The sequence below is a fragment of the Falco biarmicus genome, chromosome 12 (assembly GCF_023638135.1).
Source record: "Falco biarmicus isolate bFalBia1 chromosome 12, bFalBia1.pri, whole genome shotgun sequence".
Taxonomy (NCBI): Eukaryota; Metazoa; Chordata; class Aves; order Falconiformes; family Falconidae; genus Falco; species Falco biarmicus.
The window spans coordinates 1298714-1323604 of NC_079299.1; the positions used below are offsets into that span (position 1 = coordinate 1298714).

At 46.4% G+C, this 24891-nt stretch overlaps 2 protein-coding genes across 3 annotated transcripts; both read left to right on the plus strand.

Moving 5' to 3' along the window:
- The first annotated feature begins 109 nt into the window (after positions 1–109).
- On the plus strand, positions 110–19934 carry KAT14 (lysine acetyltransferase 14). 2 transcript variants are annotated; one of them, XM_056356906.1, is made up of 10 exons: positions 110–383; positions 3159–3277; positions 5334–5455; positions 7978–8159; positions 8701–9120; positions 10098–10669; positions 11223–11359; positions 11865–12040; positions 15240–15430; positions 18099–19934. In XM_056356906.1, the coding sequence occupies exons 1-10, from the start codon at positions 110–112 to the stop codon at positions 18270–18272; spliced, it is 2367 nt and encodes a 788-aa protein (XP_056212881.1). In that variant the 3' UTR covers positions 18273–19934. The 2 variants fall into 2 exon arrangements, with proteins under 2 accessions (XP_056212881.1, XP_056212882.1); XM_056356907.1 differs by having other exon boundaries at positions 8704–9120.
- A 3037-nt stretch (positions 19935–22971) lies between these two features.
- On the plus strand, positions 22972–24695 carry BIRC5 (baculoviral IAP repeat containing 5). Its single transcript, XM_056356908.1, has 4 exons — positions 22972–23144; positions 23254–23363; positions 23555–23672; positions 23952–24695. The coding sequence occupies exons 1-4, from the start codon at positions 23019–23021 to the stop codon at positions 24033–24035; spliced, it is 438 nt and encodes a 145-aa protein (XP_056212883.1). The 5' UTR covers positions 22972–23018; the 3' UTR covers positions 24036–24695.
- Positions 24696–24891: the final 196 nt, after the last annotated feature.

A 24891-nucleotide genomic window follows, 5' to 3' on the forward strand; every position in this document is an offset into this window, starting at 1 on the left:
TAAGGTGGGTACAAAACATCTGTCATCAGTTGTACTTTGACTGTGGAGACTTGGGTGGCACATTCAGTGTGGATGGACTTGTCAGTGTGGGCAGGAACAGCTCCTTGTTATGCAAACACCATCTAGAATGGCAAATAATGTTCACATGAGTGGGCTGCTGAGCCGCCACGATGATGAAGCCACCAGGACCTCCACCTCAGAGGGCCTGGAGGAGGGTGAGGTGGAAGGGGAGACTCTCCTGATTGTTGAGTCTGAGGACCAGGCTTCGGTGGATTTATCACACGACCAGAGTGGGGATTCTCTGAACAGTGACGAAGGTGACGCGTCCTGGATGGAGGAGATGTCCTATTACTGCGAGAAGTGCCAGAAATGGATCCCAGCAAGTAAGCCTGCGGGTTGTGTGTGTCTCGCTTGCGTTGCTCTGGTGTTGTTTGCAAGGTGGTTAACCTGTCCTGCATACCTGTTTCATGGGGCAGCCCTTGTTTAGCTCTATCCCATCCTGTGTTGGTGAAGAAAAGCTGTCTTGGTATTGCAGGGAGGCCAGCGGCCTGATGCTGGTGCTGGGTGTTAGGTGCTTTGATCCATGAACTGTATGGGTTCCAAAGCTGGCATCCGCTGTAAAGAAATGGGACCATCTTCTTTAATTAGGAAGGAACAAGGTTATGATTTCAGAAACATACCCACCCTCCCGAGTCTTGCTGCTGGCCTGTTTAGGGGACTTTGCCCCAGGAACTCTGTCTCCCTGCTCACTCAGATAAAGATAACGACCCTTGCTATAAAGCTTTGTGGAGAAAAAGGGCTTTGGGATGGTGTTACTTTTTTTTTTTTTTTTCTGGTCAGTTTGTCACATCTGTGGAGCATGTGGCTTAATCTCAACCTTAATAGTTTCACAATAATGATAATTTAAGTTAGCTTTCCCAGAAGCATGTCCAGCCTGTAGCAGCTAGCTTTGGGAGGCATTGGGAGCAAGCTGCAGAACTTGATCACGCTGCTACTGCTGCTTGACAAAAGATAAATGCTGTTAGCAACGTAACAGACTAGACTTTACTTTCTAAATTTTGAATGATCAGATCTATTATCCAAAAGCTAGTTATTGCTAAGCGCTGATTGGTTTTTGATTTGGGGCTTTTTTTTTTTTTTTTTTTGGGGGGTGGGTGGGGTGGGTGGGGTTCATTTGTGGCTAGAAATAGTGAACTCCTCAGGTGATACCTGCCTTGTATGTCAGAGCCAACCTTTTTGCCATCTGAGAATTTGCCCAAAGTTAACGTCAGAATCTCTCAAGGCATGTTAGTGAGTAGTTCCATGTTAATGTAATGAAACCAGCATCGTACCAGGGCAGTATGCAGTTAAAGGGACATATTAACTCAAAATGTGTTAATTAAAAAAAACCAAACTGGAGCAGAGTCAAAGGTATCATGAAATATCTCATCTAAGAATACTTGTAACACTCAATTTGTTTTGTTTTACAAAGATGTTCCTCTCTCTGGTTGCTGTGGAACAAATCCAAAGAGCAAAAAAAGCCAATCACAGAGCACCAGTAACTAGATACAAAGGTACAAAGTAAACCCTCTGGAAAAGGGAAACAACTTTGCTAATTCTTCAGTTACAGGAATACAAGTTGTCACTTGGGAAAATCATCAAGGTGCTCAGGCAATGATCACTTTTTACATTGAATTGCCATGCAGAAATTCTGTTAATCTCCCAAGCCTGGGGTTTCCCCCTGGGCCAGGCATAGGTGCAACTTTAATAGACTGTGCAGTTGTCTTAGAAAAAAAGACCTTTTGTGCATGAATTTTCAGAAATGTTGTAGTCTTAATTGTCTACCTGTCCCATGATTGTATTTTTAATTTTTTCATATTTGTGTACATTAACCCCTGTTGAGTTTAGAAGTCCTGATTTGTATGATTTTTTTTTCCTCTCTGCTGCAGAAACATAGAATTAGAGCCTGTAACTTCGGATGCATGGGGTTTTACAGGTGCCTCTATCCCAGCAGATGGCTTTTGTTCAGACAAACTTTTATGCAAGGTTAGCTTTACAGCAAAGCATGTGCTGAAGTGCTTTGGTGATTTGGGATCTAATGCATCAACTGCAGTAAAGAAAAAGTGTTTCCTGATAATGTTGGGCCATTTTGGGTCTCAAGGAAAGAAGATCTTCCCCTGATAGGAGAATTAAATACCTTAAAGCCTCTCAGCGTGTGTGGTGTGCTGCAGTGCATCCTGGAGGCTGCTGTAAACAGGGACTGGCAACCTTCAGTAACAGCTTGTGGACAGGGAAAGAGAAACCTGTAAAGACGTGTGGCAGTGAGTGGAAAGATGACACAGAAGAGAATGCTTGTATATTTTGATAGCCTTTGCAGTAGCATACCTTTTTTTTAACTAGAGTGGGAAAAGAGTTATTTGTTGAAGTATATAGGTTGTACTGGGGAAGCCAGATGGAATGAGAAATGCAAGGAAAATGGGGAAATCCTTGGCTTTGTTACCTGCACGCAGATGCTGAGTGCCCCTTTTTGATGGCCTGTGCTTTTCAGTTGGTCACTGCTGGCCAACTGTGACATGATCCAGTGCCTTCCAGTGCAGTGAGTTCTCACGCTTCCTGGGAACTGTCTGCATCTCTGCACCCTAGGGAAAAATGCAAAAAGTACTTTTCTGCCTGTTGTTGGAGGAAATTCAAGTCTCCTCTGCAGCACTTTTCCCTATAAAAGTACTAAGAAATTGATTTTTTTGCCTGTGAAGATGGGCTGAGGAGAAAGCTGGGGTTGCTCAGCCTGGAGAAGAGAAGGCTCCAGGGAGACCTTAGAGCAGCTTCCAGTACCTGAAGGGGTCAACAGGAAAGCTGGGGGGGGTGTGCTTACAGCTGCAGAGCTACAAGGACATGTAGGATAGGACAAGGGGGAATGGCTTTAAACTGAAAGAGGGGAGATTGAGATTAGATTTTAGGAAGAAATTCTTTACTGCGAGGGTGGTGAGGCACTGGCACAGGTTGCCCAGAGAAGCTGCGGATGCCCCATCCCTGGCAGTATTGAAGACCAGGTTGGACGGGGATTGGAACAGCCTGGTCTACTGGAGAGTGTCCCTGCCCATGGCAGGGGGGCTGGAACATGATGATCTTTAAGGTCCCTCCCAACCTAAACCATTCTGTGATTCTGTGATTCATTTTAGGCCAACTGAGAGAACAGCTCAGCTACCTCAAAGGAGATAACTTTTTCAGATTTACTTGCTCTGAATGCTCAGAAGATGGGAAGGAGCAATTTGAACGGCTGAGATTAACGTGGCAACAAGTAAGTAAAACATTTGTGCCAGCAGAACAACCGCAGGAATTTCTAAAATTGTTGTTTGTTGTGTATGTGCTACCTAGAAAAGGAGGATCAGGTATAGGTAACAAAGAACCATATGCATGAACTTCAGAAATTAATTAGCTAAGGATTACCTGCATATTAGAACTTGGGCATTTTGTAGGTAAATTGAAAGATAATCATACAAACCACATTCCTTTTTTTTTTTTTCCCCCCATTTCTTTTTTTCCTTCCCCTTATGTTGCTCATGAATTCATGGCTTCAGGCAGGTTTGGAAAAGCAAAATGAGTACAATTCGGCTGCTAGGCATGAACAGTTTTTTGTGTATATAAGCAAATGTAAAACTAGTGAGGTGGCAACATACAAACAGAGAGCTTGCCGGCTTCCTGAATGCAAAGCTCCAACCTGGCCACTTACTCACTAGTGACAGTCCTTGCTGGAATTTGCTATTTCAGTCCCTTGCACACCTGAACAATCAAAATAATTTGCATTATACAGCAACCACCATATTGGCAGACTGATGCAGATCCTCTTGCTCTAAGCAGGGTGCTGGAGGGGCAGGCAGTCAGTGCTGGCTGCCTCTGCATAAAATGAATTTGATCAGGTGGTAGCTGTTGCTCAGCATTGTTTCCACATTATGAGCATCAAGCAGTATGTGTGAGACCTCTGTTTGCATCCTTTGGGACAGGAGTGCTGTGTTGTCTCATAACAGATCATTTAAAACATCGGTCATAACATCTCCTACGGTGCTTTCTCTGGTTGCCCGGTGCCGGGCTGTGCAGGGGAAGGGGTTGGTGTAGCAGTCTGTGGCTAGCAGACTGGCAGTTTCAGCAAGTAACAGAGCTGGAGAGCAAAGGCTGCCAGTGTTACACCCAGGGGAAGGGACCAACAAAATCAGAACAGGCGAGGAAGAAAGTTAATTAGTGAAGAGACTATCTCCCTAAGCTTCCAGCAGCCAGAGCTGCTGCTGCTTCTGGGTAAGTCAAACTGAGAGAAGTGGTCAGATGAGCTTAGCTGAAATAGGAAAAAGTGGGAGTGATTTCTGATTTTTTTTTTCAGAGTATGCAGCCTCGACAGATCCTTATCTTTAGTCAGTTGAAAACAGAATCGGTTTTGAAGTCCTGAGACACTGTCCTACCTGACTTAAACCCACAAAATCCTAGATAATCAGTTACCAAACTAAGAGGGGTTGTGGGGCAGAAATAGGGTACAGGGGAAATTAAAGCTGTCTGTGTTTCCTCATTTTGGCATCTCCAGCAATGCATTCTGGAAGGCTCTGGCCCACTGTGAGGAGACCACATTTTAAACTTCTCTGACAGTGAAGATTAAGTCCCTGTTGGAAGTAGTATCCAGCCAAGGCTGTGTGATTGTTGAAAGATGGTCCCAGCCCATCTGATTTTCGTTGTATTCAAATAGATCGGGTAAATGTAATTAACAGTTGGTCACCTAGGAATTGCTTACAAAGAAGTGTGATACTTTTCAAACCTGCCCTTTAGTTTAGGTATGTAGTAGGTCAGACTGAGTTTGGTTGTGAAGCATGTGAATGAGCTGTAAATGGGTAGTGTTTAATGAAGATCACCTGGAGACAAAGGTAATTCTTGCCAGAACAATTACTAGATATGCAATTTTACAGAGAGTTTACAGACTGTTCCTTAGACCATTGTCATTACATTTCTGGTAGATGGATGGTGGGATTACTTGTGACTATTTTTTGGAAAGACTTTCCCTACTTCCACAGGACATTGACCCCAGTTATGATATAATTCATTTATACAACTGCTGTAAGAGCATAAACCTGCATAACAAGGCAGCTTGCTATTCCCCAGGGATGAAGAAATCTCTGGGAGAATGTGCATCTAACAATAGAAAGACGAGAATGGGCAGCATGAAAGCAGGAAGAAGACAGAAGTTGCCTATGAGATGTTGCAAAAATAAGATATTTATGAGGGAGCAAAGATTTGTGTGTGTGTGGTAGCTGTGGTGGGCAGTTCAGCAGATGAAGCAGAAGAGATTCACTTGTATCCAACATTTTCTGTTCCAGGTTGTCATGCTGGCAATGTACAATTTGTCTCTGGAAGGAACGGGCCGTCAGGGATACTTCAGATGGAAAGAAGATATTTGTGCTTTTATTGAGAAACACTGGACTTTCTTATTAGGCAACAGGTAAAGATGAGATATCTCCCTGAAGGTCTGGTTGGTAAGCCAAAGGAGTTAAAACCTATTATACAGATGGACAAGAATCCAGATTAATCTAGTGATGCCTTTGTTGAGCCTTACTAGTGAGAAAGTTGGAGGAGAAAAAATACGGAGAACCTGAATGTAGACATGAGGGGTACTCTGGAGGAAGAGTAAGCTTTTCTTAGTGGGGAAAAACAATCCCAAGAATGTCACACAAAGGCAATGTAAATGCATATATTTTGGATTATTTCTTACCTTCCTTTAGGTAGCATATGAACCTGCAAAGCCTTTGAGTCTTTCCGAATAGTCACAACAGACGGGCTAGTCCTGGGCTTTAAAAGAAAGTCACTGGGCTGTAAAGAAAAAGAAGAGGTCCAGCAAAGTATGACATTACTTGGCTATAAAGCTTGCATGGACCAAATTCTCCAAAAAGGAAAATTGGACCTTTTAAATTGTTTTGGATCTGAATAAAATAGGTTTTACATAGCAGGTGTTAAACCACTCAAATGTTTTTCAGTGTGTGTAAAGAAAGAAGCTGTCAGAGTAAGAACCCTTCTCTTAAAGGGCAGCCTTCGCAGCGTGATGAGTTGTGTGCTGTATAGGCGAACAGCGCGTTTCTTCTGAGCGTGCTGAAGCTGTCAGACTCAAGTCTCACTGTTAATGCATGTGCTACAGAGGCAGGAAAGGAACCGAGCCAGCCCTCTAAGTTGTAGATTTGATTGACTTCACAGCTTCTTTTCTTCCCCAGGGATTTCTCTGTTGTAAGATCTGGCCTTTCTTCCCAACCAGATTTGCTGTTTGGCTTTGCTTTCGTTGCTCGTCTGTGCCTCCTTGCTCTGTTCTCAGAAACGTTCATATCTGTCTCCTCTGGAAACCAGGGGGACCCTGACAGGAGGCAGCTGATGGCCCATTGTCCCTCACTCAGGGAGCCATCACCTCCCAGGGATTGCTGCTGCCTTTTGAGACCTGTTCTGGGAACTGGGCACTCCTTGCTCTGATTAAAATTCAGATGAAGTGATTACTGGCTTCAGAAGTAGTCTTCCCACGTGCCTAGACAAGCCACTGATGGAGCAGGGACAGCTGAACCGTAGGGGTAGCGATTCAAGGCGTGCAACGCTTTACTTCCTTGGCATATTGAAGTACAGCTTATCCAGACTTGCTGTAATGCTCTGGACTCTGATCTGGGGCACCCGAGTTTAGTCCTCTGTATTTGAGGGTCAGTACCCCGAGGTGTGTAATTGCAACACTCAGAGAGCAGCAGATACGTGTTCAGCCAAGCCCAGACCCAGTACTGAAGTTTTTGCCAGTGGAGGTATGCAAAGGCAAGAAGTAATCCTGAGATCCTGTGCAAATATGGGTTTATACTCTACTCCATGAACCTGATTCTCTAGTATCCAAGGGAGTACCTCAGTTATTTGCCACAGGGGCAATTCTTTAGTATTTCCCCTCACTGCTTCCGTAAATGACATCTTAGTTAGCCCTGTGACTAGTTTGTAGATGAACAGAAAGCACTCAGATGCCCAGTAGAGTACACTGCCCTGCAGAGTGAAAGGCTTAAACACAGCTCCCTGCCTCTGAGTGGCCAGAAATAAGCTTCAAAAATAGTTCAGCGAGTGTGGCTGACAGGTATGTTAACTAGTAGGGATCACCTTCCCCGTGCTGCAGGAGAGCTTTTGTGGCAGAAGCCTCCAAGCAGAGACAGGGCTCTGGTATATGTCGTGTGCATGTGTCTGTTACCTCTGTCTGTAACCTTCCGCTTCCTGCAGCTCCATCGTTCATGTGTTTCTCAGACCCTAACTGCGCCTCTCTGCAGTGCCTGACGAGGCTGCAGCTGTGGAGGGCAGAGCAGTCAGATCCTACCCTCCTTTGTGAGTTCAGCCTTAGGGGTCCTGTCCTACTGCTCTGGGAGTGTGCTTTGCTAAATGAAATATCCAAGTAAACAAGGCAGGCATTTAAATTAAGTTTGTCTTTCCTTCTGTGTGAAGTGATGCTTTTATCGCTACCTTCCCTTGCCTCTCCTGTCCTGGGTGCCCAGAGTCCTGTTTGCCATCTTCAGTAACGGAATATGGCTCTGCAATGTCAGGTCAACACAGCTATCACTAGGATCCTATTCCCATTCTTGTAATTATCAGATTGTTAACGAAGGTAGCAATGTCAGCATTTGAAAGCTGGGGGTTCTAGGGACAGGGTAGACTTCTCTGTAGGCTCGGTGGATGGCGGTGCACTGACGTTGCATGGCATTTATGGAGCATATGTATGCAGCACTTTGTGCATCAGAGCCTACCACTACATTGTAGCTTGCCCTTCAGAGCGGTTCTCTGAGAAGAAATTAATTAATCTTTCACCTCTTTGAGGATGGGGGTGTAGGGAGTACATCATCCCCCTGCATCAATGCCAGTGGCAGAAGCACTCTGCCCTTTCCATCCTGGCGGAGGGAGGAGGCTTCAGGATGAAAGCAGAGCTGCTGAGTGGGGACCTAACGCTCGTTTCCCCCTCTCCCACTGTAGGAAAAAGACCTCAACGTGGTGGAGCACCGTTGCTGGCTGTCTCTCTGTGGGAAGCCCCTTGTTTTTCCGCTCAGGGGCACAGGAATTTGGAGAACCGGGATGGTGGAAACTGGTTCATAATAAACCCCCAACAATGAAACCTGAAGGAGAGAAGCTGTCTGCGTCTGCACTAAAGGCAAAAGGTAACTTTTCCCCCGATGGTGTGTAGGTTCCTAGCTGGGCCAGAGCTGAACAGAGCTGGAAGACATGAGAAAAGCTTACTGTGTTTGTTTGCATGGACAGTTTCTTAATTTTGCTCTGCTGTAATGGTCGACCTAAGAGGGCTATGGTATGTGCATTGTAGTGTGAGAAGCTTGTTATATTTTAATATCTTTTTGCATTGTACTAACTGATCCAAAGGCTTTTTAGATTTTTTTGAGATTTGTGCAGGGTTTTTTTTAGCTGAAATCTATAATTTCTCTGCTCTTCTTTACCCTGGGGAGGGTTTTTTATCTTTTGTCACTAAATGCAAATTCCCTTCTGTGCAGAGGAGTGAGATTGGGACTTTAATGAGGCTTTAGTGGTGCATTGGCCTTATGCTACACATCCTGGAGTGTATTTCTTGTGTATATTGAAAATACGTCTCCTAAGATTTGTAGTCGGTGTGTTTTTCTGACTGTATAGTGTGTATCCAGTGACTGCAGGAACTCAGTGTCTGTTAGAATAAGCAAAGTACTTCTTTAGCAGCTTCAAAGCCACCTCTGGATCCCATCATTACTGTGGAAGGACTCAGGAAGCGGGTAAGCCGCAATCCAGTCGAATCAGCCATGGAGCTGAAGGAGAAGAGATCTCGTACTCAGGAAGCCAAGGATATTCGGAGAGCCCAGAAGGAGGCAGCTGGCTTCCTGGACCGGAGTACTTCCTCCACTCCTGTTAAATTCACCAGTCGAGGCCGTCGTCCTGATATCGTCCTTGAGAAAGGAGAGGTGATTGACTTCTCCTCCTTGAGCTCTTCAGACCGCACCCCTCTGACAAGCCCGTCTCCTTCCCCATCTCTGGACTTCTCTGCTCCTGGAACTCCAGCCTCGCATTCAGCCACTCCCAGCCTTCTCTCAGAAGCAGATCTCATCCCAGATGTCATGCCACCACAGGCTCTGTTTCATGGTAAGAGACACCATGTTTTTTGTTTAATGATGTGCCATGGGTCATTGTCTAGGAAGTTGTTAAAAAAAGCAATTCCCAATAAGCTGCAGGATCTTTCCAGGATAAGATGGAAAGTAACTGGTAGTATTCTGTTTGTCTTAGTTGCATGTAAGTCTTGATTAGTTTTCCATACTTGTATTGCCATCTTCTAAGGCCGGAGGAAACCACCATTATTGTCTTCTGAGGGATCCTGGATAAACAGTGGGTAGACGATTTCACCTAGCAACGGCTCCACAACTCAGCATAAGCGTTTCACTGTAACACTGATTACACTGTTAGATAGCACCTCTAATTTTGTCTTGAATGCTTTTAAATGGAAGAAATTTTATTCCTATGGTAATGTTCCAGTAGTTTTGTAAGTTTGAACATCCCAGTTAACAGCTGCTAAATTTTTGTCAGGTTGCAAAGCAGTGATGCAAGCTGAGTGCTGTTGGTTCCTTAAGGAGCCAGACCTCAACCTAATCAGTGAAGCAGAGAATAAAACACTTCCTGATGGAAGAATAGTCAGGTTCTATAGAGGGTCAAATCCTGTACTTCTATAACTCGTAATTGTTCCCTCAGATTAAACAGAACTTCTCCAGGGTGTGCTAGCTGGAGATACAGCTCACCAGCTCGACCATTTGATCCCCAGTCTCCGGGAATTTTCAGTCATGTAACATTTGTCAAAGAGCATGAGCTTGCAGCTCAAGAGTGCTGTGTTTTCAGATGCCAAACTGCAAGACACCTTATGAGCAGGATTGATTCTGTGTCCTGAAATTAAGACTCCTTATGGTGTCTCCTGTCCAAAATCAGGAGGTCTGGAACTATACAGAAAATGGAGTGCGCTGGGCTAAACCCGCATTATTTTTCCTTAGCAGAAAAATCCTGTGACAACCCTTTTTGAAATGGGGCTTTGATGTTTACATTTTTTTCCTGGATTATTTTGATCTCTTGAACAGATGATGAGGAGATGGAAGGAGACGGAGTTATAGACCCAGGAATAGAGTATGTGCCCCCTCCCAGTGGGACAGCCGGTGCTGGCACTGTGATAGCAAGTAGGAAGAAAGTGAAGACAGCAGAGCAGATCAAGCAAGAGGTGGAGAGTGAAGAAGAAAAACCAGAAAGGATGGAAGGTGACAGTGAAGATCCTGAAGAGTCAAACACGTTGCTGCAGGTCAGGGGGCGAGACAAGAGGAAACCACAGCTGGAGAAGGATGCTAAACCCAGAGCTCCCAAGCATACCTCTGTTAGTATCTACGAGGAAAAGCTGCTGCTGAAGAGACTGGAAGCATGTCCCAATGCCATGAGCATGACCCCGGAGGCCCGGAGACTGAGGCGCAAGCTGATAGTCAGGCAGGCCAAGAGGGAAAGGGGGCTGCCGCTCTTTGACTTGGACCAAGTTGTGAACGCTGCACTGCTCTTGGTTGATGGGATTTATGGAGCCAAAGAAGGAGGCGTTTCCAGGTCCCCAGTAGGGCAAGCAACATACAGAACTACTAGCCAGGACTTCAGGATCTTGGACAGATACCAGGTGAGTGTTTCCAAATCTAAGTGAGCTTTTGGCACTGCTTATTTTAGAGCTTTTTCTGTAGATGCTGTTGTCACCTTGAGGTTACCTGACTCCCAAAGTGAAAAGGATTATGTGAAAACAGACTGACTCATTTTGACTTGGGGCTGTGTCCCCACCAATGCTCTCATAGGTGCCTTTCTTCTTGGGACATGCTGGTACAGCACAGCAGTCTATCAGTGTCAGCACCACAAACGTCTATGTATTTGTACTCCTGCTCTGCCCAAACACTGATGGTGGAGGCCCAGAAGTACCCATATAGGTGGTTCCACTTCCATGCTGTGTAGGAGGGAGATCACTTGTAGCGCTTTTCTAAATGATTTGCGCAGCTCATAGGCTTGGGCGCTAAATCTGGGAGTGCACAGCAGAGTCCTCTGAGGTGGGACTACCATGCTGTGGGTCCAGTCCACCCTGTCACATTGAAAGGCCCTTATTCTCCCTCTGTTGGTACGATTCCCCTGTGTTAAATCATTGACTAATCTCCCTGAAGTGTTCTGCACTTTTTTTGTACATGTAGACGATGCTGCCTGCCATGAAGGGATATCGACAGCAGACCACAAAGTTTCTGTATCGACTGGTAGGCTCAGAAGACCTGCTGACAGACCACAGTATTGTCAGTCCTTACACATCCCGTGTCCTGAAACCTTACATCAGGTACAGATGGTCAGAGGTTCAATTGTTCTTGGCTTGTGAACTGACAGCCCGTGGAGAGGACACCTTTCTGGGGCAGTGCTCCTCACTCATCCTTGAAGTACAACCCACTACACTATGGTAACCCTGAGAGGACAGCGTTTAATTTAGCTGAGTAGTTAAACTGGCTCTGCATTGGGAAGGGGAGTCTCCAAGAGAGGGCAGGGCAGAGAGGGAACCACCGTAGTCATTCGGTGCAAGTTGCACCTGCTTTTGGGTCAGAACCATGATTTCCTTGCTCCTGCTGTAAGGACAGGCTCATGCTGTGGATCTGGGGAGTGTCCTGGCCTCTGACACAAGGATGGTTTTGCTGAGCTGGGTGCTGTTTTCCCACATGAATGGAAGACTCTGTTCTTTTGTTCCAAGTTGAGCATGTCAGAAAATATTTCATGGGCAGTACCCATTCAGCTGTAGTGGCAGTTATTGTTGCTCACTCACTTTTTGTGTTTGCTTTTCATGTTACTGGCAGGCGCGATTATGAGACAAAGCCCCCAAAACTCAGGCTGCTGGCAGAAATCCGGGCGTATCCACACAGGAATGATCTCAACTGGAAGGCTGAGCCAGAAGCACCCGTTGATTACTGTTACGTTCGCCCTAATCACATCCCCACTATAAACTCCATGTGCCACGAATTCTTCTGGCCTGGTAAGATTCATTCCTTCAGTGCTTGGTTTTCTAAGAAGGAAGTGGGCTTGTTCAGAAAAAAAATATTCTTGGGCCAAACTTTTCTTCAGTTGGTCTGGCTCGGTTCTTAGAAAACCATTATCTGATGTCATAGGAATGCAGTTGAGATGGAGACATGGGTTTGGTGTCTTTTGTCTTTTGAGATCATTAGAACTGGGCAATTAGGCCCTAATTAGCACAGCACTTAAAGAAATAGGTTGTTTTGGGTAACACCATTGATGCCAATAGGAGTAGTCAGTTACTAAATTTAACCATCCAGTGAAACGTTTTGCAGAATCAGGGGCTGAAGTAAACAGTTTTATACCAGAGGTCTACTGCTCATCAGCATCATGAGTAAGTTTCTTCCTAGCAGTCATAAACTGGGTATGTTGGAGTGAAATTTGGGAATTGCAGTTACAACTGCAGCCTTCACTGTGACGTTTATTTTTTCAAGCCTCAGTATTTGCAAGGTATGGGAAAAGCTTGGATGTCAATTTTTATGTGTTATTTCTTGAACTGTAGGCTCTTTGGGGACAGTGGTTGCCCTTTATGGGGGCAGTTATGAGGCTGTAGTCTTTAGCTCTTCTGACATAATAATAGTGATGTTCTTCTGCAGCATGGATCAGCTCCTGATCAGCAGGCTAATTTAGAAAAGCCTAGTACAAACAGTACACACCTTTACTCCAAGTAACTGTTTGCTTTACGTTTTGATTTGCAGATAGTGATTCAACAGGGTTTGTAGTTCAGCAGTGCTCATATGCTGCAGTCGGGATCGGAGCTCTCTGTGCTACTGTCCAAATTGTACAGGGGGGGGCGGGGGGAGATAGGGTGGCATACCTTCCCTTCCACAAGCAGTTTTGGAGCTCATGAGAGACACTTGCAGTCCCAACAGAGGCTGAACCCTTTTGTCATAGTCTCCTCTTCTGATAACGCGTTTGAAGTTCTGGCCAAGCTGGGTCACACCTTCATTAAGTTCTTCAGGACTCACCCTGTTTTATTTAACCTAAAGAGCGTGGGTGTGTTCCACCCAACTGTGAACTGTTCATCATTGTATCAGAAAGCTGACAGTCCCACCGGTCTCCAAACAGGAATCCAAATATCTTCCGTGGTGTGGGTTTTCTGAGGCTGGGATTGCATGATTTATTGCACCTTGGTTCTGTTTTAGCAGGAGAAGTAAGCGAGGAGGTGAAACTTCAGGAGATAAAGCACAGTGTCTTTGTGGATACAAAGGGTTTAGCTTCACAATGGGCTGGTACAAATGAGGGGGGGTGGGATACGCAGCTGGGAGGGCATCATTAAGCTAGCAGTGTTCAGAGAAGTAACTGTAATTCTGCCGAGTTTAAGCATCTGAAGCATGTGTGCTCAGGGGATGGTATCATCAGTAAATGACATGTTAGGTGTGCTTGGTTGCTTTCTAATAGTGGTGCTCTCATTGACCGAATTCTTAAGTTTTAGGCGCTTCACCAGGTGGAGTGAGCCCAGGCCTTAGTTCTTCCACCTCTCCAAATCCTTCCCGTCAGAGCTCTGTTTGTTTCTCACAAGGCAGAAACAAGTTTGCAGATAGTTACCGCAAATGAGCTGATGTGAAGCAAGATTCCCCCTTGTCTCTCACGGTATCTTGTGCCTTCATGCCCTAACGGGAAGCATCTCCTGAGCAGACGAATGGTAAACCATACTGAGCTAAGCGTCTTCCTACAGGAATAACTGCATGCTGAGGGGACGGCACCATTTCATAGACGCCAGTGTGCTCAGGGCAATGTAGTGTTCCTGTACAGACATGCTGTAAGGCACTTCGCAGTCAATTTGCAGCCTTGAGATAATTAACGTGGCTCCTTATTGCCAATCGATTCCTCCCACATGTCTTACTCCACCCAGCTTACTCTCGAGCAGGAAAATAATTCACCCGCTTATTTGTGCCTGGTGCCTTATGAAGTCTTGCATCTCATCAAGAGTGATAAACATTACTGGAAAACATACTCTGCTATGTTGTTATCCCACGTTCCAAATATATCTGAGATTGCCAATTGGAGGCTGAAACTAACGTTTATGGCACAGCTCCACTATGTCTTGCACCTCATTTAGGGCTTGTCCACACAAATTGCCAATTAGTCTGCTGTGCCTTGAACTGCACTGCTTGGCCCTTACATGCTGTGCGGATGCTCCTGGACTGCAGCAGCGATCCGATCAGGCGAGGTAACAAACTCCATTCAGAAGTCTCCAGCCTCAGGTGTTTCTGTCCAGCCTCTGACTCACAGAAGCCCCACTGCCTGAGAGGCAGCTTCATGCCCCAGGTTAGAAAATTTGCATGCTGAAAGCAAATGTTTTGATAGCGCTGAAAGCTGTGGTCAGGTTCACAGTGCAGCTCCACAAACAGCTGAGTATGCACAGGAGGAAGCAGCAGGAGCTCAAGGCCAGGTGGAGAAAGGAGATAGGAACCTTAGGCAGGTAATACTACCAAAGGTGAAGCCTAGTTTCATGTTTGCTACCTTTGGAGAGGGTGTGCAGGAAGGACGGGATGGTTCACCCAGTGTGTCAGGCTGATACACTCAAACCTGCCCCCCTTTGCCTGTCTGCAGGCAGGGCCTTGGCATTTGCTGACTGGAATAGGAATGGTGTCCACCAGCCTGCTGCTGGTCCAGCCCAGGGGAAATGAAGCAGCAGCCCCTTACCCATTAAGGTTACTGCAGCCCTTAGGAGCCCTGGGCAAGGGGCACACACTTACTAGGACTCCATCCAGCAAACATTTGCACATGCAAGTATCTTTACCCAACGTATATTTAGAACTGGGTGCTTAGCAGAGTCTGCTGATACAGCTCAGAATACAAACCAAGGGAAGATTAGTTGGGTGTGGAGACCATGTCATTTTTTTTTTTAAACATCCTTTTTTAGAGAAGGTGCTTTTAAGTTTTAGTTTCATCCTTGAGTCATTTCGGAGGAAATGAGCTTTGTTAATTTCTCCATGCAAGAATCCCCACTTAGTAAGCAGGTCTCATTTTGTCTGTGTGTTCCGTTGAAGCATCTCTCAATATCAGAACTTTGAAATAAAAGTAAAAGGAAGGGTTCAAGTGAATGTTTCTAAAAGGCCTTCTAAAAAGCCTAAACCCCTGATTTTCCATGCAAGTGTGACACTTTTCTTTTGGTTTGCAATGCTTTCAACTGCCATTTCTCTCTTTCTCTGTAGGAATTGATTTATCAGAATGCCTGCAGTATCCAGACTTCAGCGTTGTTGTCCTTTACAAGAAAGTTATCATTGCTTTTGGCTTTATGGTGCCAGACGTGAAATACAATGAAGCTTACATCTCTTTTCTGTTAGTTCACCCTGAGTGGAGGAGAGCTGGGATTGCAACCTTCATGATTTACCACCTGATCCAGGTAATGAAAGAGTCCCATGTCTCTGCTGAAGAGCTAGGTCTCCCTTCTTCCTTGTGTGCCCACATGCAAATATTAGAGAGTAAGTAGTGTTGTATTCTTCCCTTCCAGCTCTTTCCCCTTGCCCTTTCACTGCTTACACGTCTGCGCAGATTGTCAGCAGCCTGTGTGAATGTTTATGGCAGGGAAATCACTTCAAAAGCAGAAACTCAAATATATTTAGAAGAATAACCATACTGGCCAGGTCCTCAGAATTAGTGAGGTGCCGTAGACTTTGACTGTCTTGGGATTAACTTTGTGTTGCTCTTCAGTGGTCAGTAGTTCATGTAACAGCAATAATGTCGATTTGGGGTTTAATGGAGAAAATGAGATCATAACTGGGGGGGGGGGGGGGGAGGGGGATCAGTTAGAATCTATTGCAGCTTTCTTGGCTACACCTGGAGGTTTATTCTGTGACCAGGGCCATTGCATTAAATCACGTACTGATCTTAATCATTCTCTTTCACTTTTAATACTCTGGTTCAAATCCAGCTGAGTTGAAGATAAAGAATAAGTGTTTGCAGCCTCATTCAAATTTGTTCAGACTAGCTTGTACTGGGCTTTATTCCACAGGGACACTTGGGAAAATTAATCTAACTAATCAGGTGGTATTAAAGTAGTTAAACTTCATTAAATCTCTGAATGAATACTCTTATTCAGGTGGCCTTAATTCCATTCACTTTCTTGACATAAACTGCAGGAAAGCCAGCTTAATTTTGAGTCAGGATACAGACAGATGTCCTTTCCAGAGCCCAACGGTGCCTCTTCAGGGCCCACAGTTTTACCACTCCCTGAACTCTCTTGGCAGAGCTGCTGATGTGAAACATTTCTTAACTTGTTTTAGTCAAGATGAGCTGCACTAGCAAAAACTCGCCATTGGAACTGTTTTTCCTCATACTCATTTGGCTGAAGAGAGGTAGGGAGTGCTGGCAGAGCCTTAGGAATAGTGATCTGTGCTTTGGAAAGGCAGTTTCCACCTCTGGGCCACCCGAGGGTAACTATTGTACCTACACAGCTCTCTGCAGTGTCCACCTCTCTTTGCTCTACATGTCAACACAGGCCACTAACCAATCTACTTTAAATTCGCCTCTTACATTCCCAAGCGTCTCTGTGTAAAGTGTTTAAGTAAATTGCTCTCAACTGTAGTCTGTTGACGTGAGATGTCAACACCTAGCGAGAACAGGAGCAAGTGACGTGCCAAGGTTTGCAGGGATCCAGCAGTGGGCCTCATGTCTTGCCAGCAGATTTGGGATGTGTTGGCAAGTCAGCTGTAGAAAATCATCACAGCTTTTTGTGGGATATATCACAGCCAATTAATTGAATTCTGCTTGCAGGCAGACTAGCATGAAATTATGTTAAGGAGAGCCAGGGAAGTTTAAGGCTGATTAGGCTTGCTAGCCATGAGAGATCACCATTGCACGTTTATTTTTCCATTGTATTTGTCAGTGGTAGAGGGCATTTAGTCGGTAGGAGAAGCAGTGGTGGTTGCGACCTTCTGTTCCTCAGTCGCCAGGTTGTATGTGCTGCTTTGCAGACAGCATGCTTGGGCTCACGCTGAGGTCTGCTCTCTGTAGCTAGGGCCACTTTCATACACTGTTTGCATTAAGGGTAATTTTCTGTCTCTTGGATCAGTGTTCTGGATTTGGGGATGAATTCTTGGGAACAGCATAAGCCAACAGAAAATGCCTTGATGGAAATGGTGTCTTGATGATGGGTTTGTTGTCAGAGGTTACCCCCTAATGCATCCAGCCCAGAGGACCAAACTGCGTCTTTGTAATGATCTCATTCTGACTTCCTTTTCCCCAAAAATGGCTCCTGATTGTAATTTTTTCCTTCCCCCTGCCCCTTAAATCCCTGTGAGAGCTTTCCCTTTGAATTATCTACTTTGGAAGTTTCCTGAAGGGTGTTCCTGTTCCCACTTAAGAGTTATAAGACATTCAATGCACATAGAATGCTATTAAAAAACTAGATGAAAGCAGGAAAAAATTATTATATCGGCATCTTTAGCAGAGAGCTGCTGGTTAGAACAATCTGGGATCTTTAAGGTAACTTCAGCCGTGCTGTTCGCTGTCTGAACTGAATTCCCCGCCTTCTTGGGAAGCGGAGTGCTGTGCCCTGAAGGATGGGAGAGGAGCTGGGTGGGATAGACAAGAATTCCAGCATGACAGGCCAGAGGTGTGCTGGGGCTGCTCATGCAGTCCCAAGGAGCTCAGCTCTGTTTGCTGACGGGGAGGAGCACAGCGCCCAATCCTCTGGCATGTTTTGCCTTTTCTTCAGGCCATTGTTAATAAGTATTTGAGATCAGTGCTGTACACCAAGATTATTTTTAATTAACAATTACTTAGCAATTGACAATGGAAAGCTGACAAATTATAATCTGAAACCTGCTTTCATTGTCAGAGAGTCCACGTTTCCCAGAAACGAAGGCTCAGAGGAACAGCAGTGTTCCCTTCACCTTGCAGCTGTTGCTATGTGTGGTAATTTCTGTGTCGAGGTCTGCGATTTTCTCACATTTCCTCAGTAACTTGAATACCTGAACTGATGAATCTTTACCTCCGCATTCCCCCAGAGGCTGTCTCATTCTCTTGCCATGATACTTTTTTTTTCCGCCCCCCCCCCCTTCCCTTGGCAGACCTGCATGGGCAAAGACGTAACCCTTCACGTCTCTGCAAGCAACCCTGCTATGCTGCTCTACCAAAAGTTTGGATTCAAGACTGAAGAATACATTTTGGATTTTTATGACAAATATTATCCTTTGGACAGCAAGGAGTGCAAGCACGCATTCTTTCTCAGGCTGCGGCGCTGAGCTGTCGGAGCGATCTGGGGGTCTGCGGAAAGCCCAGTCTGTCAAGCAAAGAACTACTGCAGCTTTCAGCGGAGGGCATTGGCTGTCACATGGGAGCTGGAATGCACTGATCCTTTTATCCCTAGGACTTAGGACATCAACAGTGCTATGCTGTCTGCTCAAACTGCAATCCAAGAGGATTGATTCCTGTGGTCCAAGGGGAGAGGCCTGGAAATGCCAACTGGGACATACTGAAACCACTGGAAGACTGAAATTCTTTATGTGGAGGTTTCCCGCCACTGTTACTTTGCAGAACCTCATCGACAACCAAACCAACCAAACCAAACCAACAACAAAATGCAAACAGAAACCTACTTGTCACTTCAGAGGGGCCTCATGGATTTCAAATTTTGAAACCTGTCCAAAAAAGTTGCAGGTTTTGTTGTTTTGTTTATGGGAAATGAACATCTGAACTGAAATCATCCACAGTGTTTCTGTGATTTGATTGCTTTGTTAGGAATGCATCTAGCTGGATGCTATCTAACTTTAGGAAAGCTCTACTCACACCAGAACAGCAATACTGGAACCGTGTTTTAAGAATAATGAAGAGTGTGTGAACTCATGTGATCCCAAGTGCAAGGCTCAGAGGAGATGCCTTTCTTCTGCTCCTTCCCTGCTGCCTTCTTTTCCCTTCGTTGACCCTGTGCTTAATGTGAAGTTCTTGTAGTGCGCAGTGTTTTCTGTTCAGGAACAAGATGTCAAGCGGGTTTGTAGCTAGGCGAGGTAGGACACAACAGCTGCCAAATCAGCTCTTTGAAATCTTACAGCCTATCTGCCAGTTGTTGATGCTGCATATCAGCCCTTCGGGCATACCTCTAACCACAGAGCCAGCCTCGCAGGCTCCAGCATCCGCCTCCTCCTGCTACAAACACTCTGGCTAGAAGAAACCCAGAACAAAAGTCAGTGGTGACGTTTGAAATGCAGGCTCTGGTTTGTAGAAGCTTGGAGGGAGGAGAGTGTAGAGGTAGGCCAGCTCCAGTTCTAGGAAGCATCTAGGCTGTGATTTTGTGGCTCTAAGTGTAAGTAAACAGGAGAGCAAAGAACAAATAGAAATAACCAAGAATGAAAAAAACACAAAGCCCAAACAGTTTCTCTGGTAGTGGGGTCTATTCCTTTTACACAGTTTAGCAGCTTCTCTCTCCCTGACTTCTGTTGCAGATGAACAGTAAGCTGGCAGTTTGCTCTGCTGCCTGACCGAAGGTCAGTCTGTGTATTTTAAATGCGAATCACACCCACTGTGCTGTTCCTTTCACAAGCCCCACAGAGACCTATACAACGAATGTGACTACTTTGTTCTTAAACCACTGCGTATACCTGTTGGGTACCTGGCTATAGTAGCTGCCTTAATGGAGTCTTCATTTTGGTACCAGCAGAGAGAGGGACATGAAGTACGTTTTTGTGTAGCCAGTGTACATTGTCACCAAAACAAAAGTGATGTTAGTGGGAGGGAAAAAGAACCCATCCAAGTGTTGTGCGCCCCAATATCTGTGCACATTTCTGCCTGCTTTATGACTATGTGAAAATTTTTGATGTTACTGATGTTATGAGTTAGCTGTGCTTGGAAAGAAAAAAAAATATCTGTCTTTATGAATGGAATTAAAGCCCTTCCATTGGAAAAGCCTACTTGGAGTCATACTGTTTGTTAAGCTGTCTTTCCATCATCTTATTTCATTGAAATCTGGCAAATTCAAGTATGGCCAAGAGAGAACGCAAAGCGTGTGTGTGGGCAGCAGATCAAGGCAAGGGGCTTACCTAGATTTCTCTGCTGGGCATCCACACAGAAGCTGCACACATGCAGGCCCTAGCAGGCTGTTTGCTTGCCAGCCAGGATTAGGAGATAAAAGACAATCTGAAGAAGATGACCAGTTCTGCATCATGTTCTCAAAGGTGGCCATGAAGATTTTGAGTAGCTTCTTGTTCTATGCTTATGCCTCTGTGGTGGCTTTGTCCCTCAGAGGGACGATGCCAAGTGAAGAAGGTGTTAGAACAGCCCTGGGATTCCTGCTGTGCTGCAGACTGCTTGTTTTATCCAGGCAGTTCATTTACCCCCAGATCTTCAAAGACGATGAAGCAATTAAATGCCTTTGAGCCTTTGCACCTCAGCCATTTTGGATCTGTCTGTGGTCTGGAAAAATAGAAATACCAACATTTTCCTTCTTCAGGAAGACTGGTAGGAATGACCTCTTTCCTTTTTAACCTTTCTTAAAGGTTACAGGGGATGGACATCAGTATAGCTGTTCTGCAGGCTGCAGAAACACTGAATCACTTTGCAGCTTTACAGGTCTGCCAGCATTTATGTGGACATGGCTCGCTTCTTGCTAATTTGCCCATGTTTCTTGGAAAACCAGCCAATTAATGGCTATACCTATTCTATCCCATGCTTCTGAGACTAGGCTTAAGTTTTGATCCCTTGATGTTATTTCACAGGCTTTTGTAAACTCCACCCCCTGTTCCTTGGTGCTGCCTGTGAAAATGTGGCATGCCTTTGAATTGCTTACCATGAGATCCTTCCTTGTTGATCCTAATGGCTTTGGTGTGTGCAAGCGTGGCTGGCTAAGAGATCACTTTGCTGATGGTCTGAGCGAAGATGAATAGCTGTGACCCAGGATGTTCCTGACTTGCAAAGGGATGCCAGCAAACCAGATCAGGACACTGGTGAAGCCTGTGGTATCTGTGTATTATTTCCTCTTGGCAACTCAAGCTGTCTGTAAGAGACAGTTTCTTTTGCTCTGAGGTTATATGGGTGAGCACAGAGGCACTGTTTGGTGAGCAGGAACTCACCCCTACTTTCAGCAAGTCTTCTGAGGACAGGAGGTTGAGGCCTGCCTCGCAACAGGCACTATGTGAAGTGAAGTGTGCAATCTGATAGGGGCTGGCAGCCCTGGGGAAGCTGCCAGGGTTGCCAAGGAGCTCTACCTGCCCTTACTAGGTCAGCACCAGAATTAGGCAACCTTTGAAGTAGCTATAAAATAGCTGATGCAGCTTCATCTCTCTTTTGTGGCTGCACAGGGACCACTTCCAGCCTCCTCTCCAGAAGGTTTCCTTCACAAAATGTTGAATAACCAGAAGCCTGGATAGCTCTTAGGCTTAACAGCATAAGGCCACTGCTTGACTGATCATGCGCCGCTGGCTTTGTCTGCAACAGATGAGGCTCTTCCAAGGCATGCAATGAAACAAACCATGTGCTCTTAGCCCTCTGCTTCCCTCCTTTTCTTGCCTTGGAGACCAGCATGATGAGGTATGTCAGATGCAATTAAAAAGCCAGCATCCAACTTGCTTAATGACACGATTACTCCACACTTCCCTGAGATCCGCAGTGACTGTAGCAGTGATTGCGGTTGCCAAACATACCTCGGTTTAACAGAACAAAGTTTTTCTGGAGAATAGATGTGGAACCTCACCCTTTCCTAACAGAGCAGCAAAGCCCAAACTTTTCCACATGCTTGTCTGAGCTTTGATACTTCACAACCAGGAAGCTGGCTACTGCGTTCAACTTATCGTGTCCGTTGATCTACAGTAGCTGAGCTGGGTAAATACTGGGATCAGTAGTCAGTAATTTCATAGAAGTAATACTTTGTAGTTTAATTTGAAAGAGACGTCTCTTGCCTGGAGTCCTGATGTTGCACGCATACATGCCAAATGCTTCTTTTCAGGTTTCGAATGCAGTCGGGGGGAAGAAGCAACAGTCTGCTTGGTCCATTCGTTGCCACCTACAGTGTGAGGATGTGCTTCTTTGCAGAGCCACCTGCTTGTGATGATAAGCTCTTAGCAAGTGGTTGAGTTAAGCCATCTTTATCCCTTGTCTCTCACTACTTTGCTTACATCAGCTTGCTGTAGGAGGGAGCCTGGTCCACAGGGCTGCTTCCCGCTAGCCCTTGTGTTTTTTCTAGGGGAGACTATGAGCAAGCACTGCCTGCTGCATCAGTGCTGGAAACTGAGCCCCTGCTGCTGTCATGGACTGAGTAGCCAGCTCTTCCCTGCAGAATCAGCTGCCTCCTGCCCCTGCGGCAGCAAGCCGGTTTGCTGGGTCCTGCTTCCTTCTCCAGGCAAGCAGCGTTAGGCCGGTGAGACAGGGAGCCCCTGCCACGGAGCAGCAGGAGCATCTCCGTGCAGGCGGTGCTTCTCTACCAGCTCAACATGGAAACCTGTGGCACCTTCTTAAGGGTGTTACTTAAAAAAAAAAAAAAAAAAAAGAAAAAGTAAAACTGGCAAACTTCTTGGATTTGTGGTGGAGGCTTTAAAAAAAAAGCATCATTTTGCTGCTGAGTTACGTTGTATGTCAGGCTCCTCAGGAATTACAGGGTGCCTCTCGGCAGCGCTTGGCGCGGGGTGGTGCACGGCGGCAGGGCCCGGCCCCGCACGGGGAGGCAGAGGGGGCCCGGCGCTGCCGGGAGCCCGGCTCGCTCGTCGCGCCCGGCCCTGGCTGAGGCTAAAGGCCCAGAGGGAGGCTGGGGCTGCCACGGCCTGTGAGAGCGCGCGGCTGCGGGCGGTGGAGCTGCTGCTGGGTCGGCCCCACGGCGCTGGCGGCGTGTCCTGCCCTCACCCGGGCACTGGGAGCCCGCCGGGCCTGGCCGCGGCACCGGCGCCCCGGGCTCTCCTTAGCGGCACGGCCGGCCCCGGCGGCGGAACTACAGCTCCCGGCAACCCCCGCGGCCGCCCGCTCCCGCCCTGCCCCGCGCGCCCAACCGCCGCCGTTTGAAGTGAGCTATGGCGGCCGGCGCTGAGGCGGTGGCGGCGCTGCCCGAGGAATGGCGGCTCTACTTCGTCCCCACCCGCATCGCTACCTTCCGCAACTGGCCCTTCACCGAGGACTGCACCTGCACGCCCGAGCGGGTGAGCCCGGCAGGGGAAGCGGGGCCCGGAGGAGCGGGGCCCGGGGCCGATCGGCGCTGACGGGCCTGATCGGCGCTGACGGGCCTTCCCGCCCCCTCTCTGCCCGCAGATGGCGGCGGCGGGTTTCCTGCACTGCCCCGTGGAGAACGGGCCCGACGTGGCGCAGTGCTTCTTCTGCTTCAAGGAGCTGGAGGGCTGGGAGCCCGAGGACGACCCCCTGTAAGTAGTGGGGGGGTTCCCGCCCCCGCCCCCCCCCGCGCTGGGCTTCCCCTGTTCCCGTGTCGGGGTGAACGGTGCTGGGTCGGAGCGGGAGCCGCTGCAAGCCGGGGTGCTGGGCAGGGGAGAATGGCTGTGTGTGTCTTGTGAGCTGCTTTTCTTTCTTTTTTTTTTTTTCTTTTCTCTTTTCCCAGGGAGGAACACAAAAAACACTCTGCGAGCTGTGCTTTTCTTTCCCTTCGGAAAGATCCTACTGACCTGACAATGCAGGAGTTCCTGAAGCTAGACAGAGAACGAATGAAAAATGCAATTGTACGTACACATCGGCACTGTGATGTTTTCCTACAGCCCCGTGATGCTGGAAGAATTATTTAGTATCTAGTCTTGGGCTTGTTTAGCTGGCTTCTTGGTTCCTTACCGCAGTGCTGCCACAGTGGTTTGTCACTCACTGACTTGTGCTGGATCCGATGGCCTGTCTTTTCCCAGCTCTCAGCCTTTGCCTTCTGGCAGGCGTAGCCCACTTTCCCCTTGAAGCGGAATGATGCTCGATTTTAGCAGTAGATGGTAATGTATTATTTTTATTCTTTGCAGAAAAAAGAAATTTCTCAAAAGATGACTGAGGTTGAAGACACGGCCAAGAAAGTGCATCATGAAATAGAGGATCTGGTGTCCTAGGCTGCTGCAGCTTCTCACTTGCCAGTCACATCTGTCTTGTATGCGTGCTCTGGCACTGCCACTTTGACTGAATGGCTGTGTTTCCCGAGACTGCTTTCAGAGTGGGTGTTTCAGACTGAGTTCTGCTTTACTTGCCTGAGTCTGTCTGGGAAATACCTGGGGTTTGATGCACTGCATACCTTATCTTTTTCTGCAGGGATTCTCCTGTTCTTCCTGTTGGTTTAATTAAAGATCACTACTTGTGGTTTTATTTGGTTTTTTTTTTAAACCCAGCTTTTTCCATTTTAGAGACTAGTGCAAAAACTTGAATTTCTTGCAAGAGCTGGCAGGCACTTCCATTTTTATACTGAATATACTGATGCTTTTGGGATACTTTTGGAAATAAAAAGGGGAAGGAGTTTTAAAACTCCTTCAGGGATTTAGGATTGCAGCTAATAATGTCTAATTACACCAAATATTAGTGTGTCTGGTATCCTTGTAGACTTCTATTTGTAGTTGGCTGCTGTCTCATGTTAATGCATTTATAAGTAAATGTTTAAGGCAAAACAGCAAAGTAATTTTACTCATTTTTCTGGAGGAGAAGAATCTGACCTTTAATGTAATGGGCTGCACTGAATGCAGTTTTAACTTCAAAATGGAAAATAAAACTAATGGAAGTACGGCTTGCAGTGCTATTGCTCAAGTGTCAAACTGTCTTAAGCAACGTTTGTCAGGTTTCCTTAAAATGTCCTTGTGCCTTGGGAGGTTCGGTTGTTCCCTCTCCTTGTATGAGTTTGGAAAGGAAGAGAAATTGTGCAGAACAGAGCACAGTCAGTAAAGAATTGTGCTCTGAACTGCTGGGAAGGAATGGGGGAAT